This window comes from Spermophilus citellus (genome assembly GCF_964194105.1).
Source record: "Spermophilus citellus genome assembly, chromosome: 5".
Lineage (NCBI taxonomy): Eukaryota > Metazoa > Chordata > Mammalia > Rodentia > Sciuridae > Spermophilus > Spermophilus citellus.
In genome coordinates, this window is record NC_138186.1 from 130,628,606 (window position 1) to 130,646,609 (window position 18,004).

General features: G+C 35.3%; 1 protein-coding gene across 10 annotated transcripts in view; it reads right to left on the minus strand.

Annotated features, from left to right (window-relative positions):
• The window catches only part of TRDN (triadin), a 400,855-nt gene that overhangs the window by 257,225 nt on the left and 125,626 nt on the right, over positions 1–18,004 (minus strand). For all 10 annotated transcript variants that reach the window (XM_081295982.1, XM_081295978.1, XM_081295980.1 and 7 more), the window contains exons 6-7: positions 7,325–7,390; positions 3,111–3,170 (exon numbers count right to left, since the gene is read on the minus strand). In XM_081295982.1, the coding sequence (XP_081152108.1) occupies positions 3,111–3,170; positions 7,325–7,390 (126 nt within the window). The remainder of the gene's footprint in view (positions 1–3,110; positions 3,171–7,324; positions 7,391–18,004) is intronic.

The following is an 18,004-nucleotide window of genomic DNA, read 5'->3' on the forward strand; positions in this document are numbered from 1 at the left end:
AAATTCCTAATATTGAAAATACATATGTTACATTATTAGAGCTCTTTGAAACTTCCTTTTAATTTACCCAGAATTTAATATATAGCAGGAGGTAATACATTGTACTGATTCTACATATGAGTAATCCAAGAAACAAAAGCCATTTTGGTAAAGATGGTACAACCAAATGAGTCAGGAATAATATCAGTAAAGCCAGAATGTCTAACCAATTTCCTAAGAACACTAACTGGCATAAAGTTATAAATATTATCCTGTGGAAATGATGCAAAAATATATCTTAAGACATATGGGAGCAGATATAAATATACACAGACCCAGCTAAAGTAATACAGTCTTCCTGAACATGGTCACAACAGCAGTAGCCTCCCCCACTTCATCAAACAGAGACATCTTAAGACCTGCTATTTCCAGGCCAGTTAAAATAGTCTGTTTCAAACTTGGCTCACTTCATTCACCTTCTCATTCCATCATTGTCTTCTTCATCTTTCCTCTTTATAATTTTTAATGAACTACAGATATAGGCTAGTTCTGATACAGGACCCTACATCTGCTCCAGGGTAGACAATGAAATACCCACTGTCCTCCAAGTGAAAGTTCTGAGGTGGGCTATTTAGTTGTTGTCCTTGGACAGACTGTGTTTGAAACAGAGCTAGAAATACTGTGTTCCATAAAAGTGCCTCTGGGAATAAAAGCTCTTTCTAAGGAGTCTCACTTTCAAGTTTATATTTATGTCTGATTTAAATGTTACATACTACAGTTTAGACCAATTAAATCCTATTCTCTTTTCCTAGAAATCACAATACATACAAAGAACATTTCCTATATGTTTCCTGTTCCTAAAACAACATAGACATATAAAATGAAAATAAATTTTTGTGTGCGTGTGTGTGTGTGTGTGTGTGTGTGTGTGTTTTATAGTTTACATCTATCTTCTCTAGAAGAATGTATGTAAATAGAAAGCATTTGTAGCAGGCTGACTCAGGATGGTGCCTAAAGATTCCTGCCTTTTGTACCCTTGTATAGTCTGCTCCCTGTGAATACAATTTGACCTAGAAATATGCTAACCAATAGTACATTGCCAAAGTGAATGAATGAGACTTGCATAATTAGTCAACATGAAATTGTGATGTCTTCATGTTGATTCTCTCTCTTGCTAGGTCTAATGAAGTCAGCTATCATATCAGTCATACTCGTGCAACAAGGAACTAAGGGATACCTCTAGCCAACAAGCAGCAAAAAACTGAAGCCTTCATTCAAATAGCTATGAGAACTGAATTTGCCAATGCCCTATAAATGAACTTAGAAATGATCTTTGTCCAAGTGAGCTTTCAAATGATACTACAGCCCTGGTTAATACCTTGTTTTCAGTTTTGAACAGATTGTGAAGGAAAGTACTGAACTAGTCCATGCCCAGGTATTGGACCCACAGCCTCAACGTTTGCGGTCATGTTTTACACAACAATAAATAACAAATACAGCATTCAACACATACTTCTTGAAAAGACTTATTTAATTATCTTTGGAAAGAATACTTGATTTACCTGTAGGTCACCTGGGTTTCTGACTTAATCCAATTATATACTAGCAATATGACCTGACCAAATTGTTTTGTCTTTCTAGGAGTTAATTTTTTTTCACCTATTAAATTCAGTAATTAATTTGGAAAATCACTAAAATCTCTACTATCATTTAGATTTCATATACACACACATACATACATGTGTGTATGTATATATATATATACATACACACATGTATGTAATTCATTTTCACTCACATCTGTGGAAGAGAGCCAAATAAAATTAAAATGCATTTATTTAGCTATAAATTTAATCTTGAGACTAAATTCATGCTACATTTTTAAAAAGCAGTCTCATTTTATAACCCATACTTTTTAGCTTCAATAAAATATCAGTTTAGCTTATAGAAAATAGTTTAAAATATATTTCCCCTAAATGGTCTAATATTTAAAATTTTTGAATTAACAAACTGAATGTTGAAAATAGATTCTTTCTCCTAAAACGATTAGATTCTTGAACATGATAGATTATAATTTGTAAAATATACTGATTATAACTTTTATTTTAAAATACGAGGAAGACAATTAAATTTAAGGGATAAGGTTTAACTTCCAGTTCATATTTATATTTTTCTAACACAAAATAATTGGTAACTAAATTTAGAATAGATCAGTTTACTCAATAAATCAGTTTACTTCATCTTCCAAAATACATATTATAGTGATATTCTAATTGATTTGTATGGGTATATTATCAAGATACTTTTAGTGTTCAAAGTCTTAACATAATGATGAAGTTATGTGCATGAAAAAAAAAAAATGAAACTCTGGGTTTGTATTTCCTGAAATCAATCACAAGATGTAATACTTGTCAAAAACTACAAACCAGATATGTTAGTTTCTTATTGTTGAAGTAACAAATTATCACAAACAGTTGCTTAAAACAATGCCCATTTATTATACCCAAGTTTACATGATTTTAAAATGTTGGCTCACTATGGCTCAACTGGGTTCTTTGTTTATGGTTCATAAGTCTAAAATTGGTTCACAATTTTAAATTGGTCTAAAATCAAGCTATCAACAGAGTCGTTTCTTAGTGAAGTCTTTGGGAAAGATCATTTCTTACATTTTCCATGTGGCTAAGGAGGGCAAGTCCTCACACTTCAAATCTCTCTGCTTCTGTTGCTAAATCTCTCCACTTCTGAATACTTTGCAATAGCATTTTGAGCCCACCTGTATAATCCAGGATAATCTCCCTGTTTTAGATCAAACTTCACTACTCCTGCAAAATTCGGTTGGCCATGTCATGTAACATCATGATGGGAATGACACCAAAGGGGCAAAGTCATGGAACAAAATTCTCCCAATCAAGTATGATGAAGCTCTTCATTTTCCTCTCCTATTTAAGATGATCATTTATCACAGTCAGTTTTATTATTCTTTAGATAGTAAAGTTTAAATATAGGGTTCATTCTTATGTAAGTGCAAATGAAATACTGAATGGTAACAAACATCTGATTCTCTATTGCCTAAAATATAATCTTTTAAAGTAAAAAGTAGTCAATTGTGGAAATAATAAAGTAAATTTTACCTTTTGCTCCTGCCTTTGTCTCTGGCTTTTCTTTCTTCTCAGTTTTTTCCTTGTGAGTTGCTTAAATAGAAAAATTTTACATTAGTATATACTTTAATAGATTTCAAAACCAAGTTTTTCCTTGTCCTTCGTTTTATAACCATCAAAATCATGGACTGCTTTGAAGATTTATGACATTGATGAATCTAATTCAGGAAAAAAGTTACAAGTGTAATAATAACTTCATAGAATTCAATGTAAAACTTAACATTGATTTAGAAAGCATTTTGAAACCTAGATCCTCCCTTCCTTTTTTAAGTCATTATTCCAAGAAGATAAAGCTTTCAGGGAAGGAAAAAAAAAAAACAAAGAAGGAGCAATTTTATAAGGATTTGTTGAAAAATATATTTCTTGTCAGGAATAAAAACTCTATTTAGGATTAATAGCAAGAAGTATTTAAATCAGGACTAAAGATGTGATTAAGCTCAGTGTTTCTCAACAGGGGCACGATTGACATTTGAGAAGAACAATTCTTCACAGTAGGAGACTTGTCTTATGCTTTGAAAAAAAAAAAATGTTTAGCCTCTCTGGTACCTGCTTCCCAAATGCCCTCCAGTCCAATGTCATTTTGACAACAAAAAATTTTTCAAATATTCCCTAGAGGGGAAAACTTTAGTTGAGAACCAACAGTAGTATGAAGAGTAATTCAAAAAAGGATTATTGATAAAGTATATTAATTAATCATTATTCCACATGATACCTGAGATATTTTCTCCTTATTTAGCTAATTAACAAATCAGCATATAAATGTGTTTTAACTGGCTTTTTACTTAGATACACTGATAAAAACTTGTGTATCTCAATAGTTTAAGTAAAGGTTATCTGAGAAGTACAATAGCATGTTTAGCATATTTTTATATTTCAAATATATTAAACTGAGTGTTTTGTTGTTTGCTCTAAATATTATATAGTTCTCAGAATTTATACACTGTTTTTTGAAGTATAAAAATAGGACTTAGGTAAATTCTAAAATATTAAGAGACAAAATACAAGATTTAATTAAATAGTCGGTTTAAGGAAGAAGTCAAATTAAAGCCTCAAACATTTCTCCATCTATATAAGAACAGTAGTTAGCTTTACTTATAAAAGGAAAAAAAATATTAGGAGGTGGGGCTTAATAGGAGGTGTTTGGGTCATGGTGGGTCCAGTCTCAGGAACAGATTAAGCTATTCTCATTAGAGTGAGTTAGTTCTTACTCAGGAGAGTGAGTTGTTAGAGAGTTTGACTTTCTTGACTCTCTCCTTGCCTTCCACCATGTAATAATATATCAGGAAGGGCTTCACCACAAGCTTTTTATTTGAATTGAGCTCAGGAGCCCTTTACCACTGAATTACATCCCAGTCCTTTTTATTTTATTTTATTTTCAGACAAGGTATCACTAAATTGATTAGGCCCTTGCTAAATTACTTAGGCTGGTCTCAAACTTCTGATTCTTCTGCATTAGCCTCCAAAATTACAGGGATTATAGCCTTATACCACTATACCCAGCCCAATCTGTAGTATATTTTATAGCAGCAGGAAACAGACTAAGATTCCCTCTATTAATAGTTATCCCAAAATCTTAGAGAAACCATGCTAGCCTTATAGAAAGTTTAAAGCCCTGTCCAGTTGATGACCAAGTGACCCTGATAGAATACACAGCTCCTGAAAGAGCAGGGACCTTCTCCAGGGATTCAGCATGCCCAAAAGCCACCTAGGCTACATTTGGGGTTATGGGTACCAGAGTGAACAATGTTAGCAAAAGGAACACTATGATAGGATGCACAGGGTATAATCCACGCAAGATCAAGGTTTACATTAGAATATCTCATAAAACACAAATACCCAGCTGGGCGTGGTGGCAGGAGCCTGTAATCCCAGTGGCTCAGGAGGCTGTATCCCAAGTTCAAAGCCCGCCTCACCAATGGCGAGGCACTTAGCAACTCAGTGAGACTCAGTCTCTAAATAAAATACAAACTAGAGCTGTGGTGTGGCTTAGTGGTTGAATGCCCCTGAGTTCAATACCTGGTACCAAAAAAAAAAAAAAAAAAAAACCAAAAACCCAGAAACACAAATACCCATTTAAAGGGATACAGTAAATAAAAGAATACAACACAACATTTTATTTATTTTCAATTTAGATAAAATTTCATATAATATTTATAATTTAAATTTCAAAAATCTTCATTATTTCAACAACAAAAAGAATTTAGCTACTGTGAAGTTTGAAAAAAACACATAAGAAATACGAGTTTATTTCATTTAGCCAGAGTACATAAAGCCTGGTGCTCATAATTCTGTGTAACTCACCAGTAGATAAGAAATTGACATCTGTTTCAAGAACAGAGAAAGAAGATGGTTATATTGAAATTGATGGAAATTATCACTAAGTAAACATTAATAAAAGGATAAATATTGAATTCAAATATTCAAGTGTACACATACAATAAGTAATATTGAAGCATGTTTCAATGGATATTATTTAAATGTCATAAGTATTCTCCCATATTCCACCTAAATGGAATGGTTCGAAATGCAAGAAAACTAAGCAGGATATGCACACTGTGGATACATAAATGAGCAGAAATATCCTAGACATGATCCTCTTTAAAACAAAAACAAAAATAAATTAGAATCTTACTTCACATTGCACATTTGAATGGAATTTTAATGAATTAAAGTCAAATGTAAAATATGGAACATTCTTTAAATTTAAGGAAAATATTAGTAGCTATCAAATTAATCTATTTTATTTATTTATTTTTAGTTGTTGCTAGACCTTTATTTTTTTTAAATTTCTATGCAGTGCTGAGGATAGAACCAAATGCGAAGCAAGTATACTACCACTGAGCCACAGCCCCAGTCCCTCAGATTAATTTTTGATGAAAGTTCAAAAGCAGAAAAAGCACAAGAAAACATCAACATATCTAGTCACATGAAAGTCCAGCAATCTAAACACACACACTAATACATTCAACATGTGTGTTCACAGGGATAGAAAACCTAAGATTGACTGCAAAACTAGCAGAAACATATTAAAAAAAGTTATGAACTAAGAGATCTATATGCCAAAATCACACCACTAGGAAAAGTGGGCAATGATTATGAACATTTACAAAAGGAAATATACATGACTAAAAGTTATATTTAAATTATTCAGCCTATTAGTAGCAATCAGCCCTAAGACAGAGTGGAAGACAACATTGGCATTTAAATATGATGCAGGTTTTTAAAAAAGAATAGGGCAAATATTTATTTATGGGTCTGAAAAAATTTCTAGGATGTATTTTTAAAAGTCAAAACATAGGATATGTCAGATTTTGTGTAGAAACAGGGAGAAGCAATAATATATATTATTAATAATATACTAGTAAAAATATTATAGTACTATTATTATAGTATTATATCATATATTTATATAATTATGTTATAAATTACACATTTGGGCTGGGGATGTGGCTCAAGCGGTAGCGCGCTCGCCTGGCGTGCGGCCCGGGTTCGATCCTCAGCACCACATACCAACAAAGATGTTGTGTCCGCCGAGAACTAAAAAATAAATATTAAAAATTCTCTCTCTCTCACTCTCTCTCCTCTCTCACTCTCTCTTTAAAAAAAATAAATAAATTACACATTTATGTACTAAAGCTCTAAAAGGATTAAACTCACACATGTAGTTTACAGTGAGAACTTGGGGTGGGATGGAATGGGAAGTGGGATGGCAGGGGCGAGGAAAGGTTTTCACAAAGCAAGTTTATGTGCCAAGCAGAGATGTTGTGCTGATTATCTATTCTAAATAAATAAATAAAAACTAACAAAAAAGTACAGTCTAATAGTAATCAAAATATTTTAATATCATTAAAATAATGGGATCTACTGTCTTATCTATAAAATTGATAAGTATTTTCTGGGAAAATATTCTCACTGCTGGCTAATGCAGCTTAAAAACTGCTGGCCGGGGTTGGGGGGTGTGACATGGCATTTCTGAAACATCAAGTGGTATGGGGAATTCAATAGCATCAGGGACTTAGTCCCCTTCAATCCAGAAATTCCTCCCTTTAGAATCTGTTCCAAGGAAATAATCATAATATAAATTGAAAAAGAAGTAATGCAAGGTCAGCTAAAATTTGAATGTAAGAAAGGGAATTCAAAATAGAAAGGTTTAATGTTAACAACAGCAAAAAAGAATGTCTGCATACCTTTCTTTTCAGGTTTTTCCTTTTCTTTTGTTTTTTCTTTGTCTTTTTCCTTTTCTCTGTGTGTGACTAGAAAGGAATAGATAAAACTTCATTTAAATACAAGGAATAAATGATAAGATAATTGCATGACAGTTTTGATGTCAAAAACTTTTCTGCTGCTTTTAGAGATTTTCCTTTAACTGACATGAGGGTTTTACATATTTGGAGGTTTAAGCTTCAACATAATTATAGATTTGCTTTTTATTTCTATTTTTATTTCATATCTAACCACAAACCAGTACCAAAAGTAGGTCTCACTGCAAAGATAAGCTATGCTTCAACTTCTCCATGTCTTTAATTTCATGATTAGAAAATTAAAAATCATTGTAACTCCAAAAGAATAACAATTTCTAGTATTGATATTAGATAAATGCCAGAAATCTGAGTACAAAATAGAGGGACATAGTCTTCTGAACCTGAAACTAAGTAGAATCAACCCAAATTGTATGTGTTAATCTTCTACAGCAATATTCTAGATTAAATTTTTTGAAAACATACTAGAATGAGATTACAATGTGAATAAATCTTAAAAAAACAAAACTTAATTAAATGAGCTATAATCCAATTAATTATTACATCATTTGAATTGAAGTCATAATCTCACCCCATACTTTAGTCATAATTTGTATTAATTATCCAAACTAGAAGCATAGGATTCAACTCAGATTTCTCTCTCTCTCTCTCTCTCTCTCTCTCTCTCTTCCTCTTCTCTTCATCAACTAAGCTGTTTCTATCTTAGCTTTTTCATATTTCTCTCATTCAACTTCTTTTATTTAATATTATGTTACCTACCAATTGCATATTTACACAAATATAAGGATAGCACACCTGCTATGAACTAAACCTCTGCTAAGCAAGATAAATACCATCCCTGTCATTGCGATATCAACCAGCTAATGGTTGATGGATGCTGAACAAATAATTACAAAGGTAGTTAATTGCAGTTAGTGTAATTGCTATGAAGAAACAGGCGGGATGGCACATCAATGTATAAATTAGGACCTAATCTCATCTACATGTTTGGAGAAGGTCCCCTGGTAGGAGTGAAAAGGAGAATTAATTAGGTTTGTCAGGGAGTGGGAAAGACAAAGGGGAAAGAGGCCCTTTCAGAAAGTTAGAACAAGATGTTTTTCTTGGCCATGCTATTATTGAAACTTTTATTACAATATCCTGACTAGTCTCTTGAATCTTGAGATTTATTTTATCCCATCTCACAGTAACTCTTGCAACCAAAGTCTGATTATATCATTCACCTGTTGTGTAAATTAGTGTCCCCCTCATTGCTTAGCCTGGCATCTGTCTCTGAGTAGGTGTTACAACAAATATAAAAATATTTTATTGCTTAGGGATCTGACATTTGCTTACCAATCCAATCTCATCTACCAGGAATTTCTCCTTGAACTTTACATTCCAGTTATAACAGAACGCTTGTAGCTCCACAGCACACCATGTGCCCTTGTGCTGCCTTTTCATCTCTGCTTGTTTGTGCTTTCCACCTCGAATTCCCACACCCCCATTTCTTCATTTTTCTTCCCCTATTTCATGCAATCTTTCAATCCCGGATCAAATGGTTCCTGCTCTGTAAAATTTCTTTGATGTATACTTACTCTATACATCAGTTACAAAATATATGTATTCTATTTTAGCAACAACAACAACAACAAAAAACATTGTAATTATAGTCATATGCCTGACTACCCAGTAGATGAAATATTTAAGGTCTGCATCATATTATTTTACTTTGTCATTACTGATTCATCTTGTAATGTCTGTCATACAGTTGATTCTCAATAGTATTTTTGAATAAGTGAGATTCTAATATATAAGAAGAACTAGTTTCCTTTTCTAATGAAATTCTGTTTATAGATCATCATGTGGTGGTATAGATATAATTAGGCACTGCTTGCTTCCAATGATTTAAAATTTTTTATAGTTTATTAAAATTTCTCAAATAAAACCCAGAAAGAAGCAGGAAGGGGGAAAAACACCTCAGAACATATAGACGTTTTTCTTTTAATTTTTAAATGGTTATTTTAGGTGTTTCAGAGCTAATAAATTCAATATAACTATCTCACAAAATAAAAGGGGGAAATAAGCATTTACATAGACCACAAGTAGCTTATTTTGGTTTCGTGGATCACTATTAATTAAGCTAAAATTAAAAAAAAAATTCTTGGCAAAAACAAAGCTTCTTTTAAAGTTTCTCTAGGGGGAACCCAGTTTGTGTGAGATAAGCCATGCTTTCAGAGCCCTGATTGGAAAGAGCCCCAAGGGAACACCTAATCTGCAGCTCTGCCTCTGTAAGGGAAGGGGCTCACCCTCCTCAGACAGCTGGTTGTCCATTCCACTAAAGGATTTTCAGATTGACGTGTGCACAGGCATAAATGGGAGAATTAATACAAAATCAAAAGAGCAAGGGGGCTGAATTCAGACTCAAATTAGCATATTAACTCCTCATTCCTGTTACCCAGGGGAAAAATCTGGTTCCTCCAGTCAAAGTTTTGATTTACAGACACAGTACTGTATGCTGGAATTTCATTATCCGCCTTCAAAATAACACCATAATACAGCTTAGTGAAGCAGCTGGACTCATGAGCTCTAGGGAGCTGTTCAAAATGGCAGATAGCCACTAAAGCTGCTTGGATGGAAACTTCAAACTTTGGCAAGACTGTGCTCAAATATCAAGTTTTGAAATGACTCACCACAGCAATGCAACAGTCAGTATCTGTGTTAATAATCATTCTAAAATTTAAAAAAAATGATTTGCTGAAGCAACTGCATTTGCTTGTGCATCTTTTTGCTTAAGACCTGTAACCAGGAGTTTCCACATGGAAGAAAAAGAAAAGAGTATCTCCTTGTCACCAGTCCAGCTTGGCAAGTTCTATCTGAGCCAAGACAGTTTTAGCTCAGAACAAAATAAGCTTTTTGCACCTGCTAGAGCTTAATTTGTTTGTCATCTTCTTTATAAGAAACAAAAGTCCCTTCGGTGTGCTGATAATTAAAAACAAATGGAATCCACCATTTGGAATGGCCCTGATGTTGGCATTGGAGTTGGCATTGCTCTCCTGTTCCTATGCTTGTCCAGACTCTGACCTTTCCCTGACCAGAACATTCAGCTCAACTCAACTTTGAAGTGTGTCTCTCACCCTCCCCTCATGGCTTCTCTCCAGCTCTCTCCAAGCTGTGCTCTGTGCTTTTGCTTTTGATCCCAGCAGCTGACAAGCAGACTTATGTCTTTTCTCAAGTGTATCAGAGCTCACAGTACTTCTGACCTTGAGGTTTTTATTGGGTAAAAAACTCCATAGAAGCCAAACAGCAGGGAGCAGTTGTCAGAGTTCTTTGTTATTGTTTATCTGTTCTTACTTCAAAAATCAAACATTTTGGTGTTAAAACTTTTAAGCTACTGATCTGTGTAGACTACTACATTCTCCAACTGATGGGGAGCAAATAAATTCCACCAAAATTCCGAAGCTTATACCTGACTCCAGAGCAGGTCACTGTGTAGGACTAATTTGACCATCCAAACAGAAATAAATCAGCTAACCAATTAGGCATTAGACTTTTTAAAAAATATTTCTTTTTTAAGTTTTAGGTGGACACAATATCTGTATTTTACATTTATGTGGTGCTGAGAATCAAACCAAGTGCCTCTTGCATGCTAGGCAAGCGCTCTACCACTGATTCACAACCCCAGACCAAGACTTTTTTTATTATGAAAATACAGGGGAGCATGAATGGTTAACTGGACTAGAATTTATTGATTTTTTTTTAGTTAATTTCTCTATATTTCAGATTTCCAGTGCTTTGTTATGGGAGGCACTAGCAATTGATAAATTTTAAATAGGTGAACATTTCAGACAGCCTCATAAAATTCATACATATTTATGTTTTGATTCCTCAGTTTTTAACAATAGAACATAAAACACATTCATTTTTTAACACTTAAAGTGTTTCTTTAAAAGAAACAAATTTTTTTAGCCTAAATTAAACAAAAATGGCCAAATATACTCTAATTTAGAGTGTATGTCTCTCTGTGTGTGGTTAAAGAATCTAAAGAATTTTAATTCTGTACTAAGGCAAATTAATCTGTACACTTTTAAAAAGATAATGATAAACATAATAGGAAAGGTTTCTTTTTTTTTTATTGATTATTTATCGCATTACATAGTTCATGATATATCATCTTTCATACATTAGACTCAAATTGTGCTTTGAACTCCCATTTTCACCCCAAATACAGATTGCAGAATCACATCTGTTACATATTCACATTTTTACATAATGCCATATTAGTGACTGTTGTATTCTGCTACCTTTCCTATCCCCTACTATCCCCCCTCCCCTCCCCTCCCCTCCCATCTTCCCTCTCTACCTCCCCTGCTGTTGTTCAATTCTCTCCCTTTTTTTTTCCCTCCCCCTTGCCCCTCATAACCTCTTATAATTTTATGTATCCTTGAAGGTCTCCTACCATTTCCATATGCTTTCCCTTCTCTCTCCATTTCTCTCCCCCCATTCGTCTTTGTTTACTGTAGTCTTTTCCTCATGCTCTTTCTTCCTGTTCTGTTCTTAGTTGCTCTCTTTATATCAAAGCAGACATTTGGCATTTGTTTTTTAGGGCTTGGCTAGCTTCGCTTAGCATAATCTGCTCTAATGCCATCCATTTCCCTGCAAATTCTATGATTTTGTCATTTCTTAGTGCTGCATAATACTCCATTGTGTATAGATGCCACATTTTTTTTTATCCATTCATCAATTGAAGGGCATCTAGGTTGGTTCCACAGTCTAGCTATTGTGAATTGTGCCGCTATAATCATTGATGCAGCCGTATCCCTATAGTGCGCTCTTTTAAGGTCCTCAGGGAATAGTCCGAGAAGTGCGATAGCTGGGTCAAATGGTGGTTCCATTCCCAGCTTTCCCAGGAATCTCCATACTGCTTTCCAAATTGGCCTCACCATTTTGCAGTCCCACCAGCAATGTACAAGTGTACCCTTTTCCCCACATCCCCGCCAACACTTGTTGTTGTTTGACTTCATAATGGCTGCCAATCTTACTGGAGTGAGATGGTATCTTAGGGTGGTTTTGATTTGCATTTCTCTGATTGCTAGAGATGGTGAGCATTTTTACATGTACTTGTTGATTGATTGTATGTCCTCCTCTGAGAAGTGTCTGTTGAGGTCCTTGGCCCATTTGTTAATTGGGTTATTTGTTATCTTATTGTTTAATTTTTTGAGTTCTTTGTACATTCTGGATATTAGGGCTCTATCGGAGGTGTGGGGGGTAAAGATTTGTTCCCAGGATGTAGGCTCTCTATTTACCTCTTTTATTGTTTCTCTTGCTGAGAAAAAAACTTTTTAGTTTAAGTAAGTCCCATTTGTTTATTCTTGTTGTTAACTCTTGGGCTATGGGTGTCCTATTAAGGAATTTGGAGCCTGACCCCACAATTTGTAGATCGTAGCCAACTTTTTCTTCTATCAGACGCAGTGTCTCTGATTTGATACCTAGCTCCCTGATCCATTTTGAGTTAATTTTTGTGGATGGCAAGAGAAAGGGATTCAATTTCATTTTGTTGCATATGGATTTCCAATTTTCCCAGCACCATTTGTTGAAGATGCTATCCTTCCTCCATTGCATGCTTTTAGCCCCTTTATCAAATATAAGATAGTTGTAACTTTGTGGATTAGTCTCTGTGTCTTCTATTCTGTACCATTGGTCTACCCACCTGTTTTGGTACCAGTACCATGCTGTTTTTGTTACTATTGCTTTGTAGTACAGTTTGACCTCTGGTATCGCTATGCCTCCAGATTCACACTTCCTGCTTAGAATTGCTTTTGCTATTCTGGGTCTTTTGTTTTTCCATATGAATTTTATGATTGCTTTGTCTATTTCTACAAGAAATGCCATTGGGATTTTGATTGGCATCGCATTAAACCTGTAGAGAAGTTTGGGTAATATCGCCATTTTGACGATGTTAGTTCTGCCTATCCATGAACAGGGTACATTTTTCCATCTTCTGAGATCTTCTTCTATCTCTCTCTTTATGGTTCTGTAGTTTTCATTGTATAAATCTTTCACCTCTTTTGTTAGGTTGATTCCCAAGTATCTTATTTTCTTTGAGGATATTGTGAATGGAGTGGTTTTCCTTATTTCCATTTCAGAGGTTTTGTTGCTGATATACAGGAATGCCTTTGATTTATGCGTGTTGATTTTATACCCTGCCACTTTGCTGAATTCATTTATTAACTCTAGCAGCTTCTTTGTAGACTCTTTTGGGTCTGTTAAGTATATTATCACGTCATCCGCAAATAGCGATAGTTTAATTTCTTCTTTTCCTATTTTTATGCCTTTAATTTCTTTTGTCTGTCTAATTGCTCTGGCTAGTACTTCGAGAACTAAATTGAATAGAAGTGGTGATAGAGGGCATCCCTGTCTTGTTCCAGATTTTAGAGGAAATGCCTTCAGTTTTTCTCCGTTTAGGATGATGCTAGCCTGAGGTTTAGCATATATAGCTTTTACAATGTTGAGGTAAGTTCCTGTTATCCCTAGTTTTTCTAGTGTTTTGAACATAAAGGGATGCTGTACTTTGTCAAATGCTTTTTCTGCATCCATCGAGATGATCATGTGGTTCTTGTCTTTAAGTCTATTGATGTGGTGAATAGCATTTATTGATTTCCGTATATTGAACCATCCTTGCATCCCAGGAATGAATCCTACTTGATCATGGTGCACAAGTTTTCTGATATGTTTTTGTATTCGGTTCGCCAGAATTTTATTGAGAATTTTTGCATCCAAGTTCATTAGAGATATTGGTCTGTAGTTTTCTTTCTTTGAAGTATCTTTGTCTGGTTTTGGGATCAAAGTGATGTTGGCCTCATAGAATGAATTTGGAAGAGCTCCTTCTTTTTCTATTTCTTCAAATAGCTTGAAAAGTATTGGTATTAATTCTTCTTTGAAGGTTTTGTAGAACTCCGCTGTATAGCCATCTGGTCCAGGGCTTTTCTTAGTTGGTAGTCTTTTGATGGCTTCTTCTATTTCTTCTTTTGTTATTGGTCTGTTTAAATTGTGTGTGTCTTCCTGTCTCAATCTGGGCAAATCATATGCCTTAAGAAATTTATCGATATCTTCATTATCTTCTATTTTATTGGAATATAGGGTTTCAAAATACTTTCTAATTATCTTCTGTATTTCTGTAGTGTCTGTTGTGATATTGCCTTTTTCATCCCGTATGTTAGTAATTTGAGTTCTCTCTCTTCTTCTTTTTGTTAGCATGGCTAAAGGCTTGTCTATCTTATTTATTTTTTCAAAGAACCAACTTTTAGTTTTATCTATCTTTTCAATGGTTTCTTTTGTTTCAATATCGTTGATTTCTGCTCTAATTTTAATTATTTCTTGTCTTCTACTACATTTGCTGTTGTTTTGCTCTTCCTTTTCTAGGTTTTTGAGGTGTTGTGTGAGTTCATTTATTTGTTGGTTTTTTCTTTTTTTGAGGTAAGAACTCCAAGAAATGAATTTCCCTCTTAAAACTGCTTTCATTGTGTCCCATAGATTCTGGTATGTTGTGTCTGTGTTGTCATTTGACTCTAAGAATTTTTTCATCTCCTCCTTTATGTCTTCTACAACCCATTGATCATTCAATAACATATTGTTCATTTTCCATGTGATGTAGGATTTTTCCTTCCTTCTTTTATCATTGATTTCCAATTTCATTCCATTATGGTCAGATATGGTGCATGGTATTATCTCCACGCCCTTATAATTACTAAGAGTTGCCTTATGGCATAATATATGGTCTATCTTTGAGTAGGATCCATGTGCTGCTGAGAAGAACGTGTATCCACTTGATGATGGTTGATATATTCTATATATGTCGGTTAAGTCTAGGTTATTGATTGTGCTGTTGAGTTCTATAGTTTCTTTATTCAGCTTTTGTCTAGAGGATCTGTCTAATGGCGAGAGCGGTGTGTTGAAGTCACCCATAATTATTGTGTTGTGGTCTATTTGACTCTTGAACTTGAGGAGAATTTGTTTTATGAACGTTGCAGCTCCATTGTTTGGTGCATACAAATTGATGATTGTTATGTCTTGTTGGTGGATGGTTCCTTTTAACAGTATATAGTGACCTTCTTTATCCTTCTTGATTAACTTAGGTTTGAAGTTGATTTTATTCGATATGAGTATGGCCACTCCTGCTTGCTTCCGAGGGCCATATGAGTGGTATGATTTTTCCCAACCTTTTACCTTCAGCCTGTGTATGTCTTTTCCTATCATATGAGTCTCCTGAAGGCAGCATATTTTTGGATTTGTTTTTTTGATCCAGGTTACTAGCCTATGTCTCTTGATTGGTGAATTTAGGCCATTAACATTTAAGGTTACAATTGAGATATGATTTGTATTTCCAGTCATGCTTCTTTATTTATTTATTTTAGTTTGGCTAGTTTTGCTTTTTGGTTGTTTTCCTCCCCCTTTACTGAGATACCTCCTGCTGTTAGTTTTGGGCACTATTTATCAAATCCTCTTCTTGTAGTGTTTTGTTCAAAATGCTTTGCAGAGCTGGTTTTCTTGCTGCAAATTCTTTTAGCTTTTGTTTATCATGAAAGATTTTAATTTCATTGTCAAATTTGAAGCTCAATTTTGCTGGATATAGTATTCTTGGTTGGAATCCATTATTTTTCAGCGTTTGAAATACATTATTCCAGGATCTTCTCGCTTTCAAAGTTTGTGATGAGAAATCGGTCGTTAACCTAATTGGTTTACCCCTGAAAGTAATCTGCCTCTTTTCTCTCGTAGCTTTTAATATTCTCTCCTTGTTCTGTACGTTGGCTATCTTCATAATTATATGTCTTGGGGTTGGTCTATTATGGTTTTGAATGTTTGGGGTCCTGTAGGCTTCCAGGATTTGGCAATCCATTCCGTCTTTCATCTCTAGGAAGTTTTCTAGAATTATTTCATTTAATATGCTGTCCATTCCTTTGGTTTGAAACTCTGTGCCTTCTTCTATCCCTATGACTCTCAGATTTGGTTTTTTTATGACATCCCATAACTCTTGAATAGATTGTTCGTGGGATTTAAGAATCTTTTCTGTGTTGACTATATTCTTTTCAAGTTGATAAACCTTGTCTTCATTATCTGATGTTCTGACTTCTACTTGATCAAGTCTATTTGTAATATTCTCGTTTGAGTTTTTAATTTGGTTTATAGTTTCCTGCAATTCTAGGATTATTGTTTGATTTTTTTTTAAGATCTCTATCTCCTGGTAGATCTCGTTCTTTGCCATTTGAATTTGTTTGTTTAATTCATTTTCAAAATATACTTTTATTTCTTGGACTTGCTGTCTCATGTCTTCTCTAATATTCCTTTCCATTCGAGTTAGGTATCCCTTGAGTTCTTTCCATATCCCTGTTTCTGAAGTTTCTATGTCCTCCTGTAGAATTGAGTTGTCTTGCATTGTTTGAAATCCTTTTTTCCCTTGTTTTCTCATGTTGTCCACGTTACTTTCCAGCTCTTTTTATTGTCGTGTTTCTGCTCTCTTCTATAGATTTGTTTTGTTTCTGTATTACTCTGATGTCTCTCCTTTGTGTTGTTGAACTATGCCTGCTAACGTGGATTCTGCTGGGAAGGAATTCCGACGTCCGAGCTCCAGTGACGACACTACTCTGCTATGCCGTGCCCCAGTCTCCTTGCCGGGGTACCCTAATGGGGGGGTGTGACTGGACTGTCTCTGTTTGGTTTCAGCACCCGGTCGTGGCAGGCGGGCAGACCCCCGCCGCCCAGTATCTCAGGCCGTGGGCAGGTGATCCATCGCCAGCGGGAGGGTGCTCTCCTACCGCCCAGTTACGCTGGCAGTGGATGAACTGTCGCTGGCGGGCCTGCAGTTTACAGCTGCCCAGTCACCAGAGCCTTGCCTCTAGTCTCCTGTTCTCTCCTGCCAGGCTTGGGTTCTCCTGCTAGACCAGATTTCCCCTCAGTGATGGTTCTCGGCAGTTCAAACTGTACTCTGGGCCTGTTTTGTTGCAATCTGTGGGAGAGTGGCAGTGGATACTTCAGCTCTCTAAGCTGGTGGCCTCTGTTTGCCTTAGCGGAGTGTCCCTTGTGGGGGGCGGGGCCTTACCGGCTTCCTTCCCCGACTGCAATCCCGAACTCAGCCCGGGGGTCAGTGCGGGCTTGGGCTTGGCTGGTGGGATACCACCGTGTCGCAGCCACTTAATTCCCTGCTGACTGGTTAACCCCTTCTCTGCGGCGCCACGCCTTCTGTAGCCTCGGGGCAGGCCGCGCGTATCAGACAGCCTGGATCTCCGGGGTCACACCGTTGGCTTTTCGGAAAGGTTTCTTAAATAGAAAAACTTCAAAAAATTGCATTATCTATTTTTTTTCAAGAAAGAAATTATTACTTGAGCTTTAACAAATGAACACAATTTTAGAGTTGGTAGGAATATAAGAGAGCAACTAGCCTGAACTTCTTTGTCCAGGATAAGAATCTAGACCAGAGCAGAAAAGAATACAACTATCTGATGGCTCCCCACAAAATTGATGCTTAGTCACCCCAGATTCTATGCAGACTATAAACTTATTCTATGAGCCAAAGTGTGCTGATTAGATTCTGCAAGCATGTTATCAACAATCTACCCTTCAGTAGTGTGCACACTT